We start from the raw sequence: 27,522 nt of genomic DNA on the forward strand, positions 1-27,522 counted from the left end.
CACTTACCCTACCCCAGCAATATGGCACGGCAATGGCAGCTGGACGTATCGCCAGCAAAGCAGAGCCGGCAGCTGGCTCCACAGGATCAACACTATGAGGGAGCCGACCTGCACGGATTCCGGGGGGAGGCAGAGGTGAGTGCTCAGTTCTGTCATGGGCCCCAATGGGGCCAGATTCCAAGAATTGGGCTCCGTGGCAGAATTCTCCCCCATCCCTACTTAGATGTAACTGGATGGAGAAGGAAGAAATAAAACAGGTTTCCCTGCATGTCCTCTTTCCCTGCATGTCCGCTGGTGTATGTTGCAACATGGCCGAGAGCATTGCTGGGAGGGGGAGACAAATCTAGCCCTTAGGCTAGGGATGTACGAATCCCTTACCTGGTTCCGGTCGGGGCATCTGCTGGGGGGGGAGGTGCTCTGTCCCTCCCCCTGGAATCCTCGATGGGGGGGGAGGCGATCCGGTCCTCCCCACCGGAATCCTTCCCGGCCAGCTCTGCTCCACGGCGGCTCTGCGGAGCAGCCGGCCAGGGCCTTCCGCAGCCGGACTTCTGGCTGCGGACGGGCTGCTGCGGACGCAAATGGTGGCCACCGTAGCAGCCAGCATTTGCATCCTTCCAGGCTGCTGTAATAGGCTACGTAAGTATTTATGCAGCCTATCATGGCATGCCCCCCCACCCAAAAAATGGTGTACGCAAATGGCGGCGGCTATGGCAGCCACCATTTGCGTTTCCTATTTTTTGCCATTCTAGCCTACGTAAATATTTACGTAGGCAATTACAGCAAAAAAAAAAAGTGAACTGCAAATAGCGTAGTGGGCACTATTTGCGTTTCTTTCTTTTTTTCTGCTGTAAAAGCCTACGTAAATATTTACATAGGATAAAACGGCGGGGGGGGGGAACGTAAATAGCGCCCACTACACTGTTTGCGGTTCCCTTTTTTTTTTGCCGTAATTGCCTACGTAAATATTTACGTAGGCTAGAACAGCGAAAAATAGGGAACGCAAATGGCAGCTGTTATAGCCACCGCCATTTGCGTAAGCTGGGTTTTTTGGGGGGGAGGGTTAGCCGTGATAGGCTACATAAATTCTTACATAGCCTATCACAGCTGCAAGGATGGCAGTGGCGGCCGCAGCAGCCCGGCCGTGGCCGGCCAGGAGACCAGCCGCCGCCACCACTGGAGCCGCCGCTGCCGCCTAATCGGCCACATCTGCCCCAGGTAAGTTCCATCCCGGGGAATTCTGCGGAGGGAGGTGGGGGGGGTCAGGAGGCCATCCCGCCATGGATTCCAGGAAAAGAATCCGGCCTCACTGGAATCCATGGCAGAATTCTCTGCCATCCCTATCTTAGGCCCCCACAATCTGGAACTCCAGGGTTCCACAGAAAACCATGCCCCCTTTCTCCTTAATATCAATTCTTTGGGGCTTTTCCCAGCTTTTGTCCAGTTTTTTTCCCCATTCTAAAAGGTTGAAATTAGGGCTATACATGGGCCCCCGATCCGCTTCGGATGCGACTTCTGACCCTCGTAATCAGCCCTGCTTCAACTCGGACCAATTTGAATCCCCTCCGCTTCAACTCAGTCCCAGATCTGACATGATATTCGGATATCCGGACCACTCGGTTTGGACATTTTCCCATTGACTTGTATAGGAAAACACAAATAATCATATCTTTTTCAGTTTTCATGATAAATACATGAAACTTGGGGACCTCTCCACCTCCATGGAGGGGATCCCACCTGCCAAATGTCAGACAGTCCAGATGAAAATGCACCTGCATTTCAGGAGCAAGCCTCATTGAGCACAATGGGAGTTACTTCTGAGTAGACCGACAGATGCTTGTGCTGGGAAGGAGAGCAGTAAACACAAAGGAGACTGGGAAAAATGAGGATCCATAAAACCTTGGGGGAGCTGGGGGTGGCGACGGCCGACAGGAAGCTCTGGCGTGGGTAGGGATGTCAGAGAATTCCGCCACGGATCTCGGGGAGGCCGAATGCCAGCGCATTCAGCCCCCCAAAATTGGTGGTGGAATGGTCTGCCCCCCCGCCCCCCCCCCAGGATGAGACTTACCTGGGGCAGATCTTCCTGGCGGCGGTGGCTCCGGAGGCGGTTCGGCGGCAGCGGTGGTGGCGGCCGGCCTTCTGACCGGCTGCCGCCGCCGCCATTTCCAGTTTTAAAAGAAAGACATGATAGGCTAAGTAAAGATTTATGTAGCCTATCACGGCTAGGTTTAAAAAAAACAATGTGATAGGCTACGTAAATCTTTACATAGCCTATCACATCTGACTTTAAAAAACACACACACACACACATGTACACAAATGGCGGCGGCCGTGGCCGCTGCCATTTGCGTACACACGGTTTGTTTGTTTGTTTTTGAATCAGCTGTGATAGGCTACGTAAACATTTACGTAGCCTATCACGGCTGACTGCCGGATGTCCGGCTGCTGGTAGGGATGGCGGAGAATTTCTCCACGAATCTTCGGGAGGCCGAATGCCAATGCATTCGGCCCCCTGAAATTGGTGGTGAAATTCTCCGCCCCCCGCCCCCCCGGGATGGGACTTACCTCCTTCGAATGTCCCTCTCGGCGGCGGGTCCCGGAGGCGTTTCGGCGGAGGCGGTGGCGGCGGCCGGTCTTCCGACCGGCTGCCACCGCCGCCATTACAAAGTAAAGTAAAAAAACAAAAACAAACACGTGATAGGCTACGTAACGATTTACGTAGCCTATCACGGCTGACTTTGAAAATCTAGCCGTGATAGGCTACGTAAATCATTAGGTAGCCTATCACGTGTTTGTTCGTTTTACTTTACTTTTTTTATTTCGTGGCCGGGGACACGGGGCGCTCCCCCCCGGCCTGAATTTTGGCGGCGAGGGATGGGGCGCCTCTCCCCCAGCCTGAATTTTGGCCAGGCGGGGCGGGGCGCCTCCTCCCCCGCCAAGAACTTCGGGGGGAGAACCGAAGCGCCTCCTCCCCACCATGAAGCAAGCTGCGGGACCAGGTAAGGGACTTTCATCCATCCTTAGCTGCTGGCGGAGCCGGCCGGCGGCTTCGCAGAATCGCTGCGGAGCACAGCCGGCCGGCCAGGATTCCAGGGGGGAGGAAAGGAGCACCTCCCCACCGGCCAGGATTCCGGGGGGAGGGACGGAATGCCTCCCTCCCACTATCAACATAATCCATGGAAAGGTAAGTCACTTTTGTACATCCCTAGGCGTGGGCTGGTCCATGAAGTCATGAAGAGTCGGAAGCGACTGACCGAATGAACAACAACAACAACATAAAATCAAACAGGGGTCTTCATGATTCCATATGATTTTTAAAGGGGAGACCCACAAAACCACCATCCAATCACAGAGGACATCTGCCTCCATGGACTGAACCAGAAAAATCATGGATCCGCCACTCTTGGGTGCAACCAGGGTGGAAAAAAATTGCATTTGAGGCAGGGATCCTTAGGGAACCTCATGATTTTTACAAGAAAGATACCCCCAAACACCGTCATATCACAGAGCACATCTATGCCCATGGACTGAGTGACAAAAAACATAGATTTGGGGGCTTCGTAGCACCATCATGTTATAAAGCCATGGATAAGATGCCCAATTCAATATGGATCCTCTGAATTTTTACATTGGGTAAAAAGTCAGCCCCCATCAATGCACAGAACTCATCTTCGTCCAAGTATGCGCACTAAAAATCCCCAAACTGCTACTTTCCAGCAGATCCCAGATCTTCTGCTTCACCTCAAATGGTGTGAAAAATCATATGAAATGAAGGGGATCCCTGCCTCGGATCCCTGCCTTTGTACCATGGCTGCGCTGGCAAGTGGTAGATCTGTGATTTTTCTGCATCAGTCCGTGGGGGCAGATGTGCTCTGTGATTGGATGGTGGTTTTCGGAGTCTCCCCTTTAAAAACCATATGAAATCATGAGGATCCCTTTTCGATATCATGGATCCTTGTTTTACTTTCTTCCAACACCAGAACCACACCCCATTTTAACCCTCAGGATCTCTATAACGAAGCGGTGCTGTGCCTTGTCAATTGAGGGGGTAAGTCGCTGGTGGAAACACCCCCAAGGACTGCTACCCGTCTCCTGCTCATGTGGAGGAGACAGCTACCAAGCAGCAGACATGCGCCTCACCTCCTCCTCCTGCCTGGGTGATCCACAGTGCTTTTGCGTATAAGTCTATGTGCCTGTAGACTTCCAATTGCCATGTTTTTTAAGAACATGGTGATCATGTTCTCATGCTCTCCCACACTGGAGGCCTTCAAGACGAGGCTGGACAGCCATTTGTCAGGGATGCTCTGACTTGGATTCCTGCATTGAGCAGGGGGTTGGACTCGATGGCCTTGTAGGCCCCTTCCAACCCTACTATTCTATGATTCTATGATTCTATGGCCGAGGTGGAGGAACCAGCAAGCAGAGCAGGGGTGGGGGGGGGCTTTCTTACTTTTCATATCCCTGAATAACACCACCAGAATGATCTCTGTCTCTGAAACACAGCCGTTTTTCTCCAGTTATTCAATCTTCCCCCCTCCTCCACCGCTGTCTGTGATTGGAGATTTCTGTGTTACATTCAGCCCTGATATGACAACTAGAGTTTCCATTCACCAGAGCGTCCATTCGTATATAAGCTGCTTCGCTCTGGGGTGCTTCACTGCTATTCTGCCCCACCTTGTACCACACAGAGCCACCTCCGAAACAGCCTGCTTCGACTTGTTATTTGGGCTTCGGACAGAAGCGGTGCACAGCCCTAGTGGAAATGCCTCTGCTAAGGTTTCATTACTGTCAGTAAGAGCTTTAAGCTAAATAGATGGGTATTTCTTGTTTTTCTGCCTGTGCACCTTTTGCTTTTGCCACCCACCACTGGAATGTGGACCCTGAGAGCTTCTTCAAAATGCAGTTCAGACCTCAGGCTGAAACGGGTCCTGGAGCCCTGGTCTAGATGACGCTTATTATGAATTCTGATGTAGGGACGGGTGAACTCGCTGTGGTCCAGGATCCACATACTGGCATCTGGGGGGGCTCAGCTGGCAATTTCTCACTGGGCCTCAAACCCCAGCTGGACACTCGCAACATCCCTATTCTGATCTACCTTCGTCTTCCCTTCCAGCAGAACCTCTGGCACCAAGTGCTCTTAGCAGTGAAACCCTCCTCACAACCCATTAACTCTCTGCAAGCCAGACAGCTTCATCCTTTTCACACCAGGGACCCACCCTGAGCTGAAACATGCATTTGAAATCTACTTCTTTTCTTTTTTTACCATGTATTTTATATGGTGGTATTGTTGCTTTTAGGATCCACCTTAGGTCAGGCTGTAACCCAGTAGTGGGTCCTGACCAACCAATTGGAGACCCATGCACCTCCTGCTCTCCAGACGGTTTGGACTTCAGTTCCCATCAGTCCCAGCCTGCATGACTAATGATGAGGAAGCCTAGGAGTTGTAGTCCAAAACATCTGGGAGCACGAGGTTGCGGAAGGTTGCTTTAATGGCCAAAACTTTAACTGTGTGTCTAGCTGATATGTCTCATTTTCATTTTTACTGAAGAGTAAGTGTGGGCCCCCCAATCCAGATCTTAAAATCCCCCGTACACCACCTCGATTTAGCTGCTTGACATGCATTTAAAGGAATGTCTGTTTTGGCCCTCAGCCATCAAAACTGTAATGTGCTAAAGGTTTTGGTATCGGTGCAAGTCCTGTGGGACTGAGCACCTTCCTGCCTGTTGTGGTGTGGCTGGGCAATCAGAAGGGCCTCTCTGCTGCCCTCATCCTAGGCCGGTGCAAGGCAGGCAGGAGGAGAGAGGAGCATGAAGGAAAGGTGAGAAAGGAAGATCTGGCAAGCATCTGAGGGAGAAAGGAAAACTGGGAGAGAGAAGGCAGAGAGGAGAGGTGCACATGGCCAGAAACTGCAGAGGTGAGGAACTGAGGAAGGATGATGTTCATGTGTTAACTTGAAGTAATCTGCTTTGTTTGATTGCAACATATCTGTTCTCTACTCTGACCCAAATGGCAGCTGGCAAAGCAATATGGAAATATTTACACCATCTGGCTAGGACATCAGCCTGTGATAGTTCTGTCTGGATTCCAAGCTGTGAAGGAAGGGCTGATCAACCATGCAAAGGAATTATCAGAGCGAGCGTTGACTCCTCTCCTTAAAGTTGTAGGAGGAGAAAGAGGTAAGTTGTGAAGAGTAAGAATTTGTACTGTTCTTTTCTCTAAAGAAAACATAAGACAACAAAGGATCTCTCTATGAAAGTTCACTAAGTTTAAATGATGTCATCAACCTCCAGGGCATTTCCCACGTTAAATGACCTTTATCCCATTTTTTTAAAAGATCAGAGATAAAGTGCTATCAAATTACAGTGCTTGACTTCTGCTTGAGTTCCCTCCTGAAAAGAGGAAAACCTGTAATAAGAGGAGCTAGACCACAGCACCATCTAGTGGCTGTATAATGAAATATGTCAAAGAATCAGATAAGGGGGAAGGGGAGGGGGAGGGACGTGCATGTAAAGGAGTCCATCATGATCCTGCATTCAAAAGGGAGCACCATTTTAAATGTGGGACTTTAGGCTGGGGTAGAAATGCTCCACATCTGTAAAATAGAGCATCACCTTCACTCAGAAGACAACAAAGGTGACATGAACTGATTGTGAGAAAGGCTTCCAAGGGCTTGAAAGGTATACATGGAAAAGCCATGTCTAAAGAGCAGTGAAGCGGAGCTGTGAAAGAAACAAAGGAGGGCAAGAGCAGGTGCGTTGGGGGGAAAATAAGAGACAGATAGGCAGGCAAACAGGTACGTGATTATGGCACAACGTCAGCTAGGGAATAGCAAACCACACACTACTCCCATAGCAAATGCATGAGGATAAGAGTGAGTCATCCAGATTCCTCTAAGATCTCAAGTTCTGTTTGTGGGACTTGTTGCATATGTAACTCCTGTGATGGAACCCATAAACATGGTTGGATTAATTATTTCTGCCTCTGCTGCTTGCAAGTCAGATACAGCTAGGCTGAGCATCACAGAAGTGGCTCAGCATTGCTGTTCCTTAGCGATCACCAGATATCTGTGTAAATCCAACACACCTTTATTTGATAGAGAGAAAACTCTGCAGTGGGAGGAGTTCACTCTCTGCACAGTAAAATAAACTCCTTGCTGCATGCTAGACACCACTAGCTTTTTATTAGGAAATCGATTACACAACCACCTGATCATGTGCAGAATGCTTGTTGACTAAAAAAGAAGTCTACTTTAACCTCAAGTTCTTACACCGTTGGCTGGCCTGTCTGGAGAATGGTGACATACTGGCGGTTCCCTTTTTGTCTTGTTCACATATAGAAACTTTTGCTGGTTAGGCAAACTGCTTTTCAGAACTTTCCAGATCTTGCATTTTTCGGAGAGAGGGGGTGGGGGTGGTCATGTACACATTCAAAAGTTCCACAGTGAAGGTAATCAGGCCCATCCTTTGCTGGGCCTCAGTATGGCTTCACTCTGGTCTAATCCAGTTGGCCATAACACTATGCAAGCAGCCCCAACATCTCTCAGGCATGCACCCATGTGGGCAAAGATCATATGTGAACTTGGCTATCATGTCTATGATGGGCAGCAATTCCCATGAATTATATCTCCACAGATTATGATACATATAGGAAACCCTAGTGTTACATTGAAATTTCACAAAGGACATACATAACTTGTGGATATCACACATGAATGTACATGCAGCATTAAACAACAGCCTAGGAAAGCTAGCTGGATTACATTGTTACGTGTACTATACTTCCTTTCAGAGCCTTTGGCCCTTTCAAGGCAATTAACAGTTGAGTTCATTAAGGGTGCAATCCTATGCATGTTTAGACCCATGCTGGGTGGAGAATGCTGGGAGTTGTAGGACTTTTGTGTGTCTAAGCATGCATAAGATTGCACCCTAAAGCAATTTAAAACATTAAACAATAACTCATCTAATGGAACACCATGGGTAATAGGAAAAGCAGTTTAAATTATACACCAAAAACTTTATTCAGTTTGGAAAGCCCTCTTTGAAAGCAACCAGAGCCAAACATACATCTTTTGTGGAGGGAGTTCTACAGGGATTAGGCCACCACTGAAAAGGCCCTGTGTCTTGTGCCTGCTGCCCTGATAGAACTTAATGGCAGGCTATGAAGCTCACAGAATCAAGGGGGAAAAAACATCAGGCCTAGAGGCCTGGGGGGGGGGGTTGTTGGGAGAGAGTATCCCTAAGAGGAGTACTTTCATTTCCCTGGTTAAGCTTTAGTCTCATTTCTCCAGTTAAGTTTCATTTCTTGAAGTCTGAAGCCACACTTTTGGTTTTGGGAGAGGAGGGTATAAATACAATCAGAAAGACCAGAGCAGTAAGAGCAGAGTCAGAAGACCAGAGTATGAAGAAGGAGCCCACAGAAGTCTAAGTACAGCTAGGGTAAAGCAACTTGCATTTTGCAACTTTTATTTCTTTTAATACCATTTGTATTACTTAGCTCTATTGTGTAAATACCTTTGGTTGTGATTTGCTTGTTTTAAATTTTTTTGAAAAATATGAGGTGGTTGGCTGTTGGTGGCTAGAAGGTGGAGAGGGAAGTCAGGAGAGGGCTGAAGGAAGCAGAGCTCAGAGCTGGGGGAGACACAAGCCTTCCAGTTGGGGGGGCCCTGTGGAAGAAGCTTTTCAGGGCAGAGACGGTGTCTCAGGCAAGCAGGAAGCCGTGAGGCTGTGGCGAAGCTTCGAGCAGGCAGCAGAGCCCGGCACCAGAAGGCTTTAAGCAGAGGCCTGAGCAGAGGGAATTTGGGGGAAGGTCCTTGAAACTGAACTGTCCTAGAAGACAGAAGCAGCAGGAAGACCTGGAGGCAGAGGAAGACTCAGCATCGATTCCTGGCTGTGTGGGATTGGCTAGGGTGGAGTTTTGGGTCATGTGGTCTGGGGAGAAAGCTGTTGAGAGCTTATTTAGCTGGGAAAGACTCTCTTATGTATTAGAAACTGTAACCAAGCATATTTAAGCCATCTCAATCTATTATTCATAAAATGACATATTCCCCAACTTTGTTTCCCTTAATAATTTTTTTTTTTTTTTTACATTTCTCTCTAGTGCCTACACCACATGCCTACACCATAGAAACTGGGCTACTGAGGGTTTATATCATGTGATCAAGATTGGTTACTCATGGAAGTTTACAGGACCTTTATATGACATCCAAGCCCCAGGGCCCCTACCACAGTTTATTACCTTTATCCCACTTTTTAAAAGATTGGAGATAACCTGTTAAGGGACATTAATATAATATATCAGTAATGTGGCGTTGTGCAGTTCTGCTATACTACAGCGCCATCTAGTGCTTGGATAATAAAACATATGGAACTTGCCTAGAAAGGAAGTCTGTGATTCAAAGCACATGTCTTCCCACGTAAAGGAGCCAATCTTAATCCCACAAAGAATCCAGAAGCAGACGCTCTGGTAAGGATGCGGGAGTTTAGCTTCATGTGGTGAAGTCCTGAATTTCTATAAGTTGAAGAGGTTTATTCTGGTAGCAGTGGTTAAAGGTATTATACCAACATTCCCTTACTGTGAGACCTACCCAGGATCCCCATGCTGTTCTGCTGAAGAAGCATGCAGTGGAAGCAGTGGGATCAGGAACTGTACTAGATGGAGACTGATTTTGCCTCAGCAATACAGTCCTTAGGTTCTGAAAGAATGGGCAGCTCTTGGATGCGTGGGCATGACCTCCGGTAGATGCTGACTTTGTTAGGCTGACAACCTAACAATTTTAACATGAATTTGTGAGTAACAACATCTTATTGATTCTTGATGGCTTCAGGTATTGCAATGTCAAACGGTCACACCTGGAAGCAGCAGAGACGGTTTGGTCTAGTTGCTCTGCAGAAACTGGGACTGGGGAAGAAAGGCATGGAGCACCAAATAGAAGAGGAGGCCCAGCAGCTGGTGAAGGCTTTTGCACGTGCAAAGGGTATGTAATATGAGGAGATGGTGCAGGTACATGTCCCAGTCTGCAGAAATCTTTGTACATTCTATACACTGGGGAGTGCAATTTCATTTATGTTTGGTGATTTCTAACACAAATAGAAATTGCAAAAGATCCCAGTTGTCTCCCATGCACAAATATTTATTAATTTTATTTTATTTTTATTAGATTTATTAGCCACCCATCTGGCCGGCTACCCGGCCACTATGAAATCCCATTCTGGGTATTAAGAAGAGATGTTGGATTAATATTAATATACCTTAATTTCCAGGGCAGCCACTTGACCCTTCCTTGCCCATCACCAATTCAGTCTCCAATGTGATCTGTGCTGTGACATTTGGACACCGGTTTTCTCTTGAGGATGAACAATTCCAGAAACTGATAGAAGCTGTTCATGTTGCCTTAAAATTTCTAGGTTCCTTCTTTCATGTGGTGAGTAGCCTTTTTCTTTCTTACTAACTCAGACAGGTCTCTGTCTAAGATCAATCTCCCCTCTCAGCATTATGAAAACCTTTGTGACGGTGGTTTTACTGTTGGACTTGGGCAAGTCACGTGAGACCAGGTCCTTCAATACACCCTCACATTTGGCCCAGTTCCTGTCTCACAACTAACCTATTTCTCACAAGTATTGTAAAGATAAAAGGGGGTGAGGAGACCACGTATGTGTCACACTGAACTCTTTAGAGTTACATTTTTATCCCATCTTTCCTCCAATTATTCACCTGAATACCGAACCTTAATTTTTAACATTGCCATTTATTTACATACCATGTATCTACCTTGCTTTTTTTTTTCTAAAGTATTAAAGTAGGTTCAAAAATTATCAGGAACAAATCACTATGATAAAGCATCACAATAAATAAAAGCACAATTAAAATGCGCATAATAATCGAGAAAATAGTTCATAGCAGCTTCAGGATAAAACAGCCAACCAAGTTCACAGCAAAGCAGCACCTCACAGACAAATGCCCACTGAAACATCTTAATAGCCACTTAAATGCAGAAAGAAGATGAGCTCAGGGATCCCCAACCTTTTAGAGCCAGTGGGCACATTTTGAGAGTGTGTTGTGGCCATTCTCACAAAATGGCTGCCATGGCCAGGGTGGCCTTTCACAAAGCTCCCATTTCCAAGGAAGGCAAACTAAGAAGACTAAAAGGAAAGTAACTTTGTTGCACAAAATGCTAGTTTCGCCCCCTGGAGGCTAGTCCAATTTGCCCCAAAGAGGAGAGTCAACTTCAGGCTGGGTCCAACTCGATTTTATTGTTTGCAAACAGTTTGACAAAGGAGCTCACGCTCAAAAGCAGAGTCGACCCTGGGCAACCCCCGAGCTACAGTTTTATCACTTAGCTTGCATTCCTCAGCCAGCGTGTCACTTTGATTGGTTGCCAGCGGTTTGCCTGGCTGCCTTATCTTAGGGTTACTGTCTGCTCATTCCAGGCATGCGCAGCTCTTACAATACTACGTGCTGCTTAAGACACATACAATGGCATTTAGGTTGCATTTTTACTACAACTTGCCCAAGTTATTATTATTATCACAAATAATCCAGAGGGTGATATTGAAATGCTGTTCGAAGTGGGCCGTCTGATAGTGGATTGTGTTACTCTGTTCTTCACTGATGGTGTCAGGATTTTGCTTTTGTCTTCCCTATAGTGGTATGAACTGTTCCCATGGATCATGAAACGTCTTCCAGGGCCTCACAAAAAGGCACTGTCTGCTGTGGGGATGGTGCTTTCATATGCCAAAGAGGAGATAGAGAAGCATAAGGAGCAACCGGCCTTCCATGAGCCGCAGGATTTCGTGGATATCTATCTCCTTCAGATGGAGAAAGTAAGTCTGGAATTTCTGTTTGAAAACTACTCATCCAAGTTATGATTGTATTTCCTCCTTTGACTGTTATATCTCACGAGTCACCAGTACTTTTTTCTCAGCCTCAGATAATATTTGCATTCAGTCCCAAACTCCCAAACTTCACCCATATTAAATTCAGTTGCTGAAGTGAGTTATACTCCATACATCCACTTAAGTGCATCCTCTCAAATGTCTGGAAAAACAAAAAGCTGATATTTTCAAAAGCCCAACTGGGAGTATGGTAGGGTGGCTGTTGATGACTGGAAATGTATGCGTCGAGTCATCTGGCCTATGGGATTTTGCTTCTATACTAAAAAATAATTATGGATTATGGACCATTCTACACAAAACACATACTGAATAAACAAAAAAGATCAGTCTTTTTAATCATCCTGATTGTGCACAGTGATTTCTTGATTGTGTTTTAATCCCACTGTCTTCGAAAAAGCTTACGTACATGTTCATAGTTTCCACCTCATGTTATCCACACAACACCTGTGGAGTGGAGTAGGTTGAGTAACTGGCATAAGAGTTACTCTATAAGGCACACCTCTGACACCACTCCTGGCGTGAGAGCAATAGATTTCAACTATGGCGTATGCAAGTATCCAGAAGTAAGGACACCTGTTTATTGCAGAGCAAGAAAACAAATGGCTTCTAAATCTAATAGGTCAGTGTATGTCTGAGGGACTAGAGTTGATGTAAGGACTATTTGTCATGGGTTTGCTAAAAAGCTATGCAGCCGTGGGAAGGCGAATGTTGGCGTAATCTCGTGACTTAGAAGGTATTATGTGGGAGTATTCTGTAGTACGTGCAAATGGCAATTGCTGTTTTTTGAGAGGCTGTAGATGGTGGAATTGCAACGTTTTCATTAAAAAAAAAGGTTGTATGAAATTGTATAATATAGGAACAGGGTGTTATCTGTAAGACAGCACTTTTAATGTAAACGTTTGATTTGATTAATAGCTGCTGAGGAAGGAAGGAAGCCTTCTGAAATGCGTGGAGCGCAATAAGTTTTGTTTTCTTCAGCACCGCTGATTGTCTCCCCCTTTTCACTGCAATTCCCATACATGAACAAGTGTCCGCTGGTATCAGAGCTGTCCCCAGCCCCTTCTGCATCAGTGTAGCCTACCAGGTCTGGATTGCTACTAGCTGGTCACTTTAGTTTAAAGTCCATTGTGTCTTTCATATATCCAGCCATTCTTTAAACAGCGACCCAGTTTCTTTCAGTGGGAGAGCTGGTCTTTCTGCTTAGGATTCATAGAATCATAGAATAGTAGGGTTGTAAGGGGCCTACAAGGCCATTGAGTCCAACCCCCTGCTCAATGCAGGAATCCAAGTCACAGCATCCCCGACAGATGGCTGCCCAGCCTCATCTTGAATGCTTGTAACTTGAGCCCAGTATTCTGTGTCCTGCACTCTGGGATGATCGAGAAGACATCCTGGCCTTCTTCTCTGGGACAACCTTTCAAGTATTTGAAGAGCGCTATCCTGTCTCCCCTCAGCCTTCTCTTCTCAAGGCTAAACATGCCCAGTTCTTTCAGGCTCTCCTCAAAGGGCTTTGTTTCCAGTCCCCTGATCATCTTTGTTGCCCTCCTCTGAACCCTCTCCAGCTTGTCTGCATCCTTCTTAAAGTGTGGCGCCCAGAACTGGACACAGTACTCAAGATGAGACCTAAGCAGTGCTGAGTAGAGGGGAACGAGTACTTCATGGGATTTGGAAGCTATACTTCTATTAATGCAGCCCAAAACAGCATTTGCCTTTTTTGCAGCCACATCACAGTGTTGGCCCATATTCAGCTTGTGATTCTTACAGCACTTGTTATGTCTGGTCTGGCAGAAGTGGTTAAGCATAGGAGTTTACTACTGGTGTTCTGTACTTGCTGTTGCTTGGTAAAATTTCACTTTCATTCTTCCTTCTTGAGAAGTCTGCCCCCATATTTGTTGCCATGGTATCTTTGAGTCCTAATGTTCCCAAGTTCAATCATCTTTTGCCATTGACTGAGAAGATAGGATCCGTCCTCTTTCAATCTGAATGCCTAAATAGTAGGGCTGTGCACCACTTCAGAGCCAAATCTGAATCCTGGAGCTATGAACCAGGTCAGAATAGCCCCGAGGCGGTTCGAAGAGAAGTGGGTCATCACCAAAGTGCTTCACTGTGCCTCATTTATTTATTTATTTATTTATTTATTTATTTATTAAATTTATTAATCGCCCATCTGACTGGTCACCCAGCCACTCTGGGCGATGTACAACCCACCATAAACAATTTAAAACAGTAAAATTTTACCATAAATTTTTTTTAAAAAAATACCCTAACCCACCCCAAATGCCTGCCTGAACAACCACGTTTTTAATGCACGACGGAAGCTCATTAAAGAGGGGGCATGACGGAGTTCCCTAGGGAGGGAGTTCCACAGAGTGGGGGCCACCACAGAGAAGGCCCTCTCCCTCGTCCCCACCAGTCTAGCTGTCCTGGCTGATGGGACAGAGAGAAGGCCATCCGAGGCTGATCTTGTTAAGCGGCCTGTCTGGTGTTGCTGGAGGCGCTCCTTAAGATAGGCTGGGCCGGAACCATATAGGGTTTTAAAGGTCAAAACCAACACCTTGAATTTGGCCCGGAAAACAACTGGTAACCAGTGCAACTCCTTCAGCACTGGAGTGATGTGATCTCGCCGGCGGCTGCCTTTAATCAGGCGAGCCGCCGCGTTCTGTACCAGCTGCAGTTTCCGAACCGTCTTCAAGGGTAACCCCACGTAGAGCGCATTACAGTAGTCTAAACGAGAGGAGACCAGGGCATGTACTACCGATGGGAGCAGATGGTCGGGAAGGTAGGGGCGCAGCCGCCGTATCAGATGGAGTTGATACAGCGCTGTCCAGCTCACAGCTGACACCTGAGCCTCCATGGACAGCTGGGAGTCCAAAATGACCCCCAGGCTGCGGACCTGGTCTTTCAAGGGTAGCTGTACCCCATTCAACACCAGGTCAACATCCACCAGCTTCCTCTTGTCTCCCACCAAAAGTACCTCGGTCTTGTCAGGGTTGAGCTTCAGCTTATTCCTCCCCATCCAGCCACTCACCGTCTCCAGACATTTGGACAGGGATTCTACGGCCAACCTTGGTGAAGATTTGAATGAGAGGTAGAGCTGCGTGTCATCTGCATATTGATGACACTGCACCCCAAACCTCCTGATGATAGCCCCCAGTGGCTTCACATAGATGTTAAATAGCATCGGGGAGAGGATGGAACCCTGTGGCACCCCACAAGTAAGTGGCCACGGGTCCGAAACCTCCTCTCCCAGTGCTACCCTCTGGTACCTGCCAGAGAGGAAGGACTGGAACCACCGCAATACAGTGTTTCCAATGCCCAACCCCTCCAGGCGGTCCAGGAGGATACCGTGGTCAACGGTATCAAAAGCCGCTGAGAGGTCGAGGAGAACAAGGAAGGAGCATTCACCCCTATCCAGAGCCCTCCTCATATCAAGAGGTTATATCAAGCCTCAGAGGTTCAGAGCTATTCTGAAGCCATTCTAAAGCCCAGACAGCCTGTCTCTAAAATGTATCAACTTGCAACATCTCAACTTGCAACTTGCAAAAAAGCTCAGGGAGAGGGCAAGGAGGAGGACAGAGCGGGCGGGACAGGAGAGGACGTGGGGGGGGTAATGGTGAGCCTTGGCGAATGGCAACTATCTTAAGGAGCGCCTCCAGCAGCACCAGACAGGCCACTTAACAAGATCAGCTTCGGATGGCCTTCTCTCTGTCCCATCAGCCAGGACAGCTAGACTGGTGGGGATGAAGGAGAGGGCCTTTTCTGTGGTGGCCCCCACTCTGTGGAACTCCCTCCCTAGGGAACTCCATCATGCCCCCTCTTTAATGAGCTTCCATCGTGCATTAAAAACGTGGTTGTTCAGGCAGGCATTTGGGGTGGGTTAGGGTATTTTAGAAAATGTTTTTATTGTAGAATTTTATTGTTTTAAACTGTTTTATTGTATGCTGTACATCACCCAGAGTGGCTGGGTGACCAGCCAGATGGGCGATTAATAAATTTAATAATAAATAATAAATAAAATAAAAAACCCTAGTTGCCCGACTGGAGACAACTACGTTCAGCCCCAATCAGTGACAGTGGTGGAGGATGGTATGTGTGTGTGTGTGTGTGTGTGTGTGCTGCTGTATAGAATAGGAGATCGGTGTGCTTTCGTTTCACTGTGAGAGACAGTTGGCTAGAGAGAGAGTTGGCTAGCTAGATCTGTGTGTTCTACTGCAGTTTCACTTGTCATTCTTCTTCCTTCCCACCCAGCCCTTCTCAATTCAGCTATTCCTATTAGGGTTGTCAGAGAATTCCACAATTCCAGTGCATTCGGCCCCCCGCAAACCATTGTGGAACGAAGCCCCTGCCCCCCCACCCCACGAAAGGCGGGCGAAACGGAGCACTTACCTGCTCCCGTCTCTGCTGCTTTGCAAATGGCGGCCGTCCTGCGGCCGCCATTCGCTTCTTCCTCTTCAGCTGTGATAGGCTACGTAAAAACTTACGTAGCCTATCACAGCTAATGCAGGGATGCCATTTGCGTCCCTGCAGAGGCCGTGATAGGCTACTTAAGTATTTACATAGCCTATCACGGCGGAGGGGGGGAACCCCAGCATACACAAATGGCAGCTGCTACCACCATTTGCGTACGCTGGGGTTTTTCCCCCTGCCGTGATAGGCTACGTAAATATTTATGTAACCTATCACAGCTCACTACAGGGACGCAAATGACGGCGGCTATGACAGCCACCATTTGAGTCCCTGCAGGGCTGCCCAGCGGCTGGATGTCCGGCTGCGGCCGGCCGACCAGGATTCCGGGGGGAGGGACGGAGCGCCTCCCCCCCATCGAGGATTCTGGGGGGAGGGACGGAGCGCCTCCCCCCACCTGCAGAACCCGGCGAAGCCAGGTAAGCAGGGTTTCGTACACCCCTAATTCCTATTAGTCTTCCCTTTCTTTCTTTTTAGATTCTTTATTAAAAACAAAAACAAAACTACTTTCCATGCCATGTTCTTTGACTCTTCCCCCCTTCACAGTTCCTGTATTCCTTCCCTTCCCATTTCAACTCTTATCTTTCTAAAAAAATATACACAAAAAACCAAAACAAAAACGTTTTTCTCTTCTGTTAGGCTTTATAATGTACTCCCCACCCCTCTTAGCTTGTAGGTAGTTTTTCTTTCTGTATCTCCTTTTCTTTTGCTCTCATGTGTATTTGTGCATGTGCAAAGCACTACAAATGAGTCCATACAATATAGTGGGCAAAGCACTACACATTTATTATACATTTCATGAAATATATAATATATAATGGGCAAAGCAGTACACACTTGGCTTGCATGCTATGGTGCACAGCAAGCCCAATATGAGGCATCCAAGAGGTCTTGGCAGGGAGAGGTGGGCGAGGTGCTGGTGGGACCAGCACCACCAGTAGCCAGGCTGGCTCCACCACCACCCAGTCCGGACAGTGTGTCCTGGCACAGGGCAGCAGCAAGTGGAGGCTACTTGCAGTCCCTGGGGGGGTCACTGTTTGAGGAGGCTGGTGCAGGTAGCAGCAGTAGCAGTCTGGCCAAAGGAGCAGCATCTCCTTCTCATGTCGTGGAAGAGGGGAGCTTGCTGTGCCCCTTCTTGTAGCTGCCTCCCCTCCTCTGCCATCACTGTTTTCCCAGGTTCCATTCAGCCAAAGAGAGCCTGAGGTCATCCAGTGTGAAGCTGAATAGGAAAGTACTAGGGGAGGGGGATATTTGCACATCAAAAAAACCTACACCAGAGATTAGGGACAGTGACCTCCTCCTAATCATCTCTTAAACACCTAACTCCTCTTTTTTCACCTAACTTCCCTTTATTACCTTTGGTTTGAGATTCTGAGAACAGCACTTTTACCTGTGCCTGCCATAAAAACTACTAGGCCAAACTGTCTGAGGTTTGGCAGGTTCAGTCACCTCCATGGGGGCTGCTAGATGCCCACATTTCATGGACTTCTGTGGAACCAGTAAAAAGTTATAGCTCTTTGCTTTGAGAGTTTTTGTTGAAAAAAGCACATTTTACCTGCACCTAGCACATACACTACTGGGCTAAACTGTCTAAAATTTGGCAGATAGGATCACCTCCATGGCAGCTGCCAAGTCCCCAAATTTTGTATATTGAACCTAAAAACTGAAAACGTTAGGGTCATTTTTGTTTTCCAATGCAAGTCAATGGGAAAACATAAAATCCGAATAATTCGGATATCCAAATCTCGCTTTGGATCCGAATCTGAAGTGAATTAGACCAAGTCTGAATCAGTCCAAAGTGAAGCAGGGCAGATGCAAGAGGTCCAAAGTGCCATCCGAAGCAGATCAGGGGGTCCATGCATAGCCCTACTAAAGAGTAAGTTACATTTCTTAATTACTTTATTTCTGCTTCCTTGTTTAGATGGCACACAGTTCTTGCATAGTCTTCATCTCTTTGTGTTATCATGATGAGATCATCAACATATGCCAGAATCAAAGTCAAATGTCCATTTCTGTTTCTGGTATGCAGACATGGATCTGCCTCACCTTGTCTGAAGCCTTGCTCTGCCTCTGTGAGCATTTTTATTTAGTTCCTCATTCCAGGTTCTTGCTGCCTCTTTAAGTCTCTGCCGTCCTTTCTTGAAATTGCACACAATATGTGTTTGCTTGGGTTTAAACCTGGAGGTTGTTCCATATAAAGTTCCTCTGTTATCTCTCCATGGGGAAAAGCAGTCTTCATGTCTAGGGGCCTTGCATCTTTCTGGAGGCTGCTAGACTCAGGAGTATTCTGATGGTGCTATATTCACTACAGGGTCGAAGGTTTCATCTTAGTCTTCTCTACATTTCTGCAGAAATCTTTGGCCACTAGTCTCACCTTGTAGCGTTCCACTCCACTTTCTGCACCTTGCTTTATCCTGAAGACCCATTTGCATCCCATGGCTTTCTTTCCTGGTGGTAATTTGGTTAGGATCCAGGTTTTGTTCTCATGCAGGACTTCTTTTTCTTCCTGGGCTGCTTCTTTCGCTCAGCTGGCCTCAGCCTTCAGTATTTGTTCAATTTCCTCCCAAGTTGGCAGTTCATTGGGTGGTACCAACCTTTCGAGGTAGGATGGGCATCGAGCTGGTATGCCTTTGTTGGGTCATGATGAGCATCGGAGAGCTGGGTCTGGAATCTGATCTGTGTTCACAGTATCTTCCAGCACATCTGTCTCGACATCTACATCCCCTTCTTCAGCTCTACTGCCCTCAGCTTCTGGTTCGCCTCATGCATCATCTACCTTGCTTTCCTGCTCCGTGACTGGTTCAGGATGTGTTTCTGGTAGTGGGGGTTCTGTTGTCTCATTTCTATATTCTAGTGCACTAGTGAGGGGCTTGTATCTGTCATCAGGCTTCTCTGAGTAGGGATGGCGTGGGCGTCCATCTATGGCTTGAAGCTTGGTGATCTCACCAGCTTGGCCCCCTGGATGCCACTTAGCAGCTGCCCACGCTTGCCCAATTCAGCTCGCACCTAGCCAGGCAAGCACGCGACTGCCCATTTCCTCCCCAAGCTGCCTGTCCCTGCCGCTGCCACTGTAATGGGGACAGGAGGAGGAGAGAGGAAGCACCGTTCCCCTGCTCCTCCATCCCTGTTGCTGTGGTGGCGGCAGCTCAGGGAGGCCCTGGTTGATTTGTGTAAGTGTCTGACACTTACGTAAAACAATGGGCCTGTCTCAATCGCCACCGCTGCTGTGGTAGGAGGGATGCGAGGAGGAGCGGGGAGTGGCACTCTCTTCTCCCCCTCCTGTCCCCACTGCTGTAGCTGCCTGAGAGATGGGTATTTGATGCAAGAGTTTCCTTCTCTCTGAAGGGGCTGCTTCAGCGAAAATGAAACATTTCTGCAAAAGAAGGGGGCGCCACTCCACCACTGAAAAACTGCGCCTCCCTCCCTCTGCCAGTGCCTGGCAGAGAGAGGCACGTCTGCTCGCCGCAGCAGGATGGGAGCAGAGAGGTTTCCATCCTGCTGCCACCACCTTTGCTACTGCTGAGCAACCTCACCTCTCTCTGCCGGCCACCGGGAGAGGGGTGGTGGTCGCTGTGCGGCAGCAGGGCCTCATGCTCTTCCATGCAAGGAGGGTGCAGGGGCTGACCGACTGCCTCGCAAGCAGTTGCCCAGTGCCCGCAGACTGTTGGGCAGCTCGACCCATGTGCTCGCTGGGGCCAGGAATGGGGAGGGCTTTTGGCACGTGGGGCATGGGGTGTGTGTGGGAGGATTCATCCATCCCTGTCTCTGAGCTGTCTAATACAGTTCCCTTCTTGCCAGCTCTATATTCCACATCAGTATAGACCACGTGCCTTGTGCTGACTTCACCTGCTCTTAAATCCATCACTCTGCACCCTTTGGTTCCTGGAGCACAGCCAATTAACAGAGTCTCTTCTGCTTTGGCATCTAGTTCTCCCTCCTTTGCTCTGGTGTATAAGCTTAGGTTTTCTTGCCAAACCCTCTAAGGTGTTCTATGTTTGGGGCTGTACTGTGCCATTGCTGAAATGGTATCTGTGTGGTGCCCTTGATCAGGTCGGTCTGCATCGATTGGACCACAGAGATCACCGTGAACAAGATCTAGCACTTCGGTGCTTCTCTTTTCAATTTGAGTTGGAAAGGAGAGCCTGGTCCCCTTTTCCTTTACACAGCATATGCACCTAGATGTATAATCACTAATACTTTGTTTTACCTTGATACCTCTTGCAAGGTCTCTGTTCTGTAGTTCCAGAATCACCTTGTATCGTGGTGTCCAGGTCTTCTGTGCCAGGGATGCAGGCTGCTTTCATTGTAGACACCTCCATTTGCAAATCCTTGTGCATATAAAACATTGTTTTTGATTACTGTGCACTTTTCGTCTTCAAAGTGCAAAACCTCTTTTGTGCAATGCACAAACCTATTGCAAAACCTCTTTTGTGCAATGCAGACACACATAGCATGGTGCAGTTCAACTCAGGAATGAAGAACACTTCATTTGATATATTTGCAACATTTTAATCAGGCAATTAGCATTGTAATACTCCACTCCCTTTGCCTTGAATCTTCATAGTTTGCCCATTTACTGTTTGGACTTTTCCATAATGACTTACATTAAGTTCATCAAAAAAAATTCACTAGAAAATGTACTGTGGCTAGTGCACCCATTATCTATAATCCAGTTCTTTGTTTTTGATTCATTGTCGCTGGCATTGAGGCTCTCGTGATTCAAAAGGAAATCACTCCCTGTAGTTCTAGCATTTTGAAAAACTTGCCTCTCACATTTTCTTTGTCCCTTCTGTTTAACATTTTGGGAGCTACTATTGGTCGAGGGGTGAGAGTCCTTGTTGCTAGGCGAAGCACTTCTTGTTGTTGTTCAGTCGTTAAGTCTTGTCCGATTCTTCGTCACCCCAGGGACCATAGCACGCCAGACCTTCTTGTCCTCCGCTCTCTCCCGGAGTGTGCTCAAGTTCATATTCATTGCATCAGTGATGCTATCTAGCCATCTCATCCTCTGCCGTCCCCTTCTCCTTTTGCCTTCCATCTTTCCCAGCATCAGGGTCTTTTCCAGGGAGTTTTCTCTTCGCATTAGGTGGCCAAAATATTTGAGTGTCAGCTTCAGTATCTGTCCTTCCAATGAGCACTCAGGGTTGATTTCCTTTAGGATGGACTGATTTGACCTCCTTGCAGTCCAGGGGACTCGTAAGAGTCTTCTCCAGCACCACAGTTCGAAAGCATCAATTCTTCGGCGCTCAGCCTTCCTTAGAGTCCAGCTCTCACAGCCATACGTTGCTACTGGGAAAACCATAGCTTTGATTATACAGACCTTTGTCGGCAAGGTGATGTCTCTGCTTCTTACTATGCTGTCTAGGTTTGCCATAGCTTTCCTCCCAAGGATCAAGCGTCTTTTAATTTCATGGCTACAGTCACCGTTTGCGGTGATCTTGGAGCCCAAGAAAATAAAATCTGTCACTGCTTCCATTTCTTCCCCTTCTATATGCCAGGAAGTGATGGGGCCAGATGCCATGATCTTAGTTTTTTTAATGTTGAGTTTCAAACTAGCTTTTGCACTCTCCACTTTCACCCTCAACAAGAGGCTCTTTAGATCCATTTGCGTTCCCGCTTTAGCTGTCATAGGCTATGTAAATATTTACGTAACCTATCATGGAGAAAACGGGAATGCAAATGGCATAGGGGATGCCATTTGCGTCCCCGCTTTAGCTGTGATAGGCTACGTAAATATTTACGTAGCCTATCAAGGGCTACCATAGTGAGGCAAATGGCGTCCCCTACTCAGGACGCCATTTGTGTCCACAGCAGCCTGGCAGTGGCTGGAGCCACCACTGCTGCCGCCGCTGGAGCCACCGCTGGAGCCGAAGCTGCAGCTGGAGCTGCAGCCAGGTAGGCTCCGTTCCAGGGGGCTTTCGCGGGGTGGTGGGGTGGGTTGCTTCGTTCCACCACGGATTCCGGGAGGCTGAATTCATTGGAATTCAGCCCCCCTGGAATCTGTGGCGGAATTCTCTAACATCCCTACTATCACAAAATCAGACTAGAATCACTGCACACATTGGATGCATAGTCAACAGTCAATGTAGATCAGTTATCCCTGACATTCTTTAAGCACCCTATTGAATTCACAATCAGGGTTATTATGGAGTGAGAAAGGGGTGTTATTGAGCATCAGGAATATGAAACTTGGGGCACTGGTTATTCCACATTAATTAATGTGGCGTTCAATGCATATTTGGGACACAGCATTTCACATGATGTAGATTTATTTTCATCCAGCACAACCCCAGTCCAAAGATCCTGAAATGCAGGGGAAGGTGTGGTATGCTTGTGAGTGCAAGGTTCTTGTCACACTCAACTAGGAAAAATGAACTTGCAGCTAGGGTAATGAGGGAGGCACAGAAAGTAAGGAAGTGTTGAAGGGCAAGCTGTGATCCTTTGTAAATGAAATTGTACCCCTCCTGTTGTCAACATCAGAGCAGGAATGACCCCAGCTCTACCTATGACGAAGAGCAGCTGGCTCAGTGTATTTTAGACTTGTTTTTCGCTGGAACAGAGACAACTGCCACTACTCTGAAATGGGCGTTGCTGCTCCTGGCAAGTCATCCAGACATCCAAGGTGAGAGAGACATCCAAAGGCCCACTCTTGAGCCCCATCATGTAATTCCTTCAAGAGTTCACACTTATCAAATGATGTGCTAAGATAGGGAAGTTTTTAAAGATCACATTGAGCTTTAAGTCTGATTGTGCCTCCAAGAAGCTTTCTTGAAGAAATGGAACTTATCTATAAGCAAATGAGTTTATGAATGTCCGTTACGAGGCCAGAACCTGTATGGCCTACAACCGTTAGCACAAAATACAAGTATACAAGTAGTATTGATAAATAAATAAAATAAAATAGCCCCACGCAGCCATGAGACTCACTGGGATCACCTTGGGACAATCTGTATTTGTCACCCCAACTCAGCTCACAGGGTTTTTAGAGGAATTAATGGTATGGGACCAATATGTATGGTGTTTTGGTCTCCTTGGAGAAAAACCAGGGCGAAAAATGCAATAAACTGATTGTAAACTGGGATTCATTGAGAGACCTAAATGGACTAATTACATGTAGAATAAATATTCATGTAGATTGAAGCTTTGTAAAATAAAAAGTAATAGTCAAACTAAAGCTTCCATTTTCATTTTTTCCCCTTAGATAAGGTCTACAAGGAGATTGAAGATGTTTTAGGTTCTTCTCACTCAATCTGCTATCAAGATAAAAAGAAACTGCCCTATACTAATGCTGTAATTCACGAGATCCAGCGTTCAAAATATGTTTTATTAGTTCCAATCCCAAGACAATGTACAGAGGATATAAAAATACATGGTTTTCTCATTCCCAAGGTATGGAATATTGTGATAGCTGCAATCCTGTATCCCAGGAACAAGGAGCTTCATATACTTAGAATTTCATTTTTTTATGGATTCAAAAATACAAATCTGAAAGTTTTCAAAGTTACAGTTGTAAACATCCAGCTTTTATTTTAGAAAGAACACGTGGGATTTAGGGCTGAACTGAAATACCCACGCCCAGTTCCTGCCCCATCCTCCCATGTACAGGTTGCAAATAGGAAAGGGGACTTCTGATTATTTTCAAGGGTGCGTGTGAAAGGATTTGAAGTACAGCGGTGGTTACAGCGGTGGCTTAATCCCCCCCTTTCCTTTTTAAACAACTGCTTGTGCAAGCAATTGTAACCATGTAGGCTGGCTCTCCTCCCCCCGCCCATTAAAAGTAAAACCCCAAAGCAAGAGCTCTGGCCATGATTCCCCACCTGCTAGCACCATCCCAGGGGAATGTTGGGGCAGGGAAATATTTGGTCATCCAGAGTGCTTGCTCTGAGCCTTTCTTTTAATGGGTGGGAGGGGGAGAAGACAGCCTGCCAACTTGCCATTGGCTGTATTGGAAGCACTTAAAAAGGGAAAGGGTTGAACGACTGAAGGTGTGGCCACCAGCAAACACTCCCCTGAAACATTTTTTATTCCTTTGGCCCAGTGACTATGTAGGCTAGCACCATATTTCTGCAGAATATGAGTTGAACTAACATAGCCAATCAGATAACCAATGCAGAGTGAGTCGTCCGGTCCGAGAAAGGTATGTGTGGCTACTATGACCAGTACTGGGAAGGTGAGGAACAATCCTGAAAGGTGCTCTTTCTGGCTTCATTCTCAGTCAAGCATCTCTTTCTTGCAGGGGGCTATTATTATTGCAGACCTGCGCTCTGTTCTTCTGGATCCTGAACAGTGGGAGACACCTCAAGAATTCAACCCAAATCATTTTTTGGACAAAGATGGACAGTTTATGGCTAGAGAAGCATTTCTGCCATTTGGCACAGGTATAAATGCAGAAATCCAGAACTCCTTGTGATTTATACACCTGTTTTCTGGGTTATTCCCAAGAGATTCCATGTGACTCCTTTCAGGCAAGCCTGAAACAATCCCAGTTCTTTTCATTAGATGTAATTGAGTCTGGTCTGGCCTGAAATCACAGACTGAACTTATTTCTCACAAATGTCAACACTGAAGGAGACTGGGGTTTGTCTCAGGTTTTCATTTTCTAAGAACAAAGCTATACTTGCTCTATTTAGGCTGTAATTTTCTACAGAGTTACTTGAGGGTAGGTCCCTTACTTCTGAGTAGACATGCATAGGAGTGTACAGTTAGTGCTGGACTTTGGAAGATGATTATTTAGTAATAGTCACTGAATTACATTCCCATTTAACATGTAGACTCTCTCAGTGTTCTGTGGCTTTGTTAGTGGAAGTGCTGAAAGATAAATGAAATTCATCTTTGGGATGATGAGGTTTCTTCATTTTCCATAACAAAATATACAGCACTTGTACTGAGTCAAACTATTGCCCTAGTACTGTCACCTCAGACTACCAGCACCTCATAGAGCTGGTTTCTACACAAGGCATTTATCATGTAGTCGTCATTCCCTACGCTCAGTTGTTCACAGGTTCTCTAGATGTTGACTAGACCTTCCAGTTTGGCTTCTGTGTCTAACCAGCACTTAAGCTGAGCTTTTTTAGAGCAAGGAAAATGTGGTATTTAATGATGGACGTGAAAGGAAGCGTGATTTCCTCTTGTGCATTTGCGTTATTCCACTATACCACAGTGTCATCTAGATCCCATGTAGCAGAAAAGCAGGAAAAGAAACGTTCGACATGTAGTGCTCAGATCTCAATTCTTTGACGAAACAAAAATAGACATAGCAAATTAACAGCTGATTAACAGCTTCATGCAGAAATGCTCTTAGGCCCTTTCTCAGTTCTATTCCCTATGATCGCCATCCTTTAATTGGAGATGCCATATACAGACTCTGGAACGTTCAGCATGCTAAACTCTATGTCTCTCTCATTCTGTCCCCCTTCCAAAGGCCACATGGTGCCGATGACTCCAGCAGTTCAGCCCTTGCGCACAGAGGGGGGGCAGCTCATGTGGCTCGGCTGGTGGGGGCGGGGCGAGCAGGGAGGCTTGCTGAGGGGGGCCGCTTGTCGAGCTCCCCCACGCCCCGGATGGAGTTGAATCCATCCATCCCCAGCCTTCGGCTGTAAAGGAGGGATGCAAGGCTTGTTCCACCATCACCCTCGTGAATTGTGCATAGTGCTGCAGAGCAGCTGAGGATGCAATAAAACGCTGTAGCCACCTTTCAGTCAGTTATCAACTCAAGCAAGGGGTGTGTGGCAGAAGAGTCAGCAGCTCCAGGCTCTTCTCCCTCCCTTTCCATCCCTCGCGACATCTTCCTTTGAATTTGTGACACATATCCCACGATGGTTGGGTTGGCCAGTTGCAAGACCAAGGGTTATCTTTGATGATCAGCTATGAGATCTTGGCCCAGCTCCATGCAGCAAGAAGCCACTGTGGACGAATTCCCCTGTGGGGCTATTGCCACAGTGGCAATCACCAATTTGAATATTCGGGGCGTGGTAGGGGCTCACTGAAGCTTCTCGCTCCATGCGAACCCAGCAAGGGTTGGTTGCTCGGGCAGTTCTAAAACCCGCAACCCTAAAACAGCCCACGGCTTCTGGGTGGCTTCTCAACCACCCCAACAACCCGGCCTCATCCGGGTCGCATGCAGTGAGAAGCTGCAGCACCGTGGGCTTTGACTGCAAACTGGCACCCTGTGGGCTAAGCCACAGTGGGCTGCAGTGACGCCGTGAACCGGGTCAGTGACATTACTCAGCCTGGGGCAGCGGAGTAGAAGGAAGCCCTTAATATTTCCCTGTCACAAGTATTTCCAGTCGTTTTGCTGGCTTTGAAACTGTATGCAAGCATGCCAGCTACTGGTGTTCCCTGGGCCAAAGCCCCTCCTCTCAGAGGGGTGCCAACCAATACAGTAAAAGGGGCTTATGGAGAGGGCAGTTGCACCAGCTCCTGGTGGGTCGCTTTGGGGGGCTGGGCTGGGAAAGAGTAGCACATGCACCTTTCTCAGATGCACTGTTCCTAACTGGGTTGATGCCCTGGGCGTTATTAATCACTTTCTGCCTTTCCCTTATTTCCTCCCCAGGGGCTCGTGTGTGTCTGGGGGAGCAGCTGGCGAGGATCGAGCTCTTCGTCTTCTTGGCCAGCCTGGTGAGGGCCTTCAGGTTCCAGCTGCCGGAAGGAGTGAAGGAACTCAATCAAGAACCTGCAGCAGGGATAACAACACATCCCCATCCCTATAAAATCTGCGCTGTTCCCCGCTGTTGTTGTTGTTGTTCAGGCATTCAGTCATGTCCGACTCTTCGTGACCCCATGGACCATAGCACGCCAGGCCTTCCTGTCCTCCGCTCTCTCCCGGAGCATGCTCAAGTTCATATTCATTGCATCGGTGATGCTATCTAGCCATCTCATCCTCTGCCTTCCCCTTCTCCTTTTGCCTTCAGTCTTTCCCAGCATCAGGGTCTTTTCCAGGGAGTTTTCTCTTTGCATTTGGTGGCCAAAATATATGAGCTTCAGCTTCAGTATCTGTCCTTCCAATGAGCACTAGGAGTGTACGAAAGTCACTTACCTGGTCTCGCAGCTTGCTTCGTGGTGGGGGGAGGCGCTTCACTGCTCCCCCTGAAGTTCAGGCCGGGGGGGGGAGGCTTCCCACCTCACCCGGCCGAAATTCAGGCCGCGGAGGAGGCGCCTCGCCTCGCCCGGCCGC

General features: G+C 47.5%; 1 protein-coding gene across 1 annotated transcript; it reads left to right on the forward strand.

Annotated features, from left to right (window-relative positions):
* The first annotated feature begins 21 nt into the window (after positions 1-21).
* Positions 22-27,522, forward strand: LOC146351708 (cytochrome P450 2J5-like). The gene is made up of 9 exons (XM_084845712.1): positions 22-135; positions 6,011-6,173; positions 9,821-9,970; positions 10,257-10,417; positions 11,640-11,816; positions 22,830-22,971; positions 23,551-23,738; positions 24,586-24,727; positions 26,902-27,522. Exons 1-9 carry the CDS (start codon positions 22-24, stop codon positions 27,216-27,218), a joined length of 1,554 nt encoding a protein of 517 aa, XP_084701838.1. The 3' UTR covers positions 27,219-27,522.

The sequence above is a fragment of the Heloderma suspectum genome, chromosome 3 (assembly GCF_057233095.1).
Source record: "Heloderma suspectum isolate Gila_16-S chromosome 3, 16-S_ref, whole genome shotgun sequence".
In the NCBI taxonomy this organism is placed as follows: Eukaryota; Metazoa; Chordata; class Lepidosauria; order Squamata; family Helodermatidae; genus Heloderma; species Heloderma suspectum.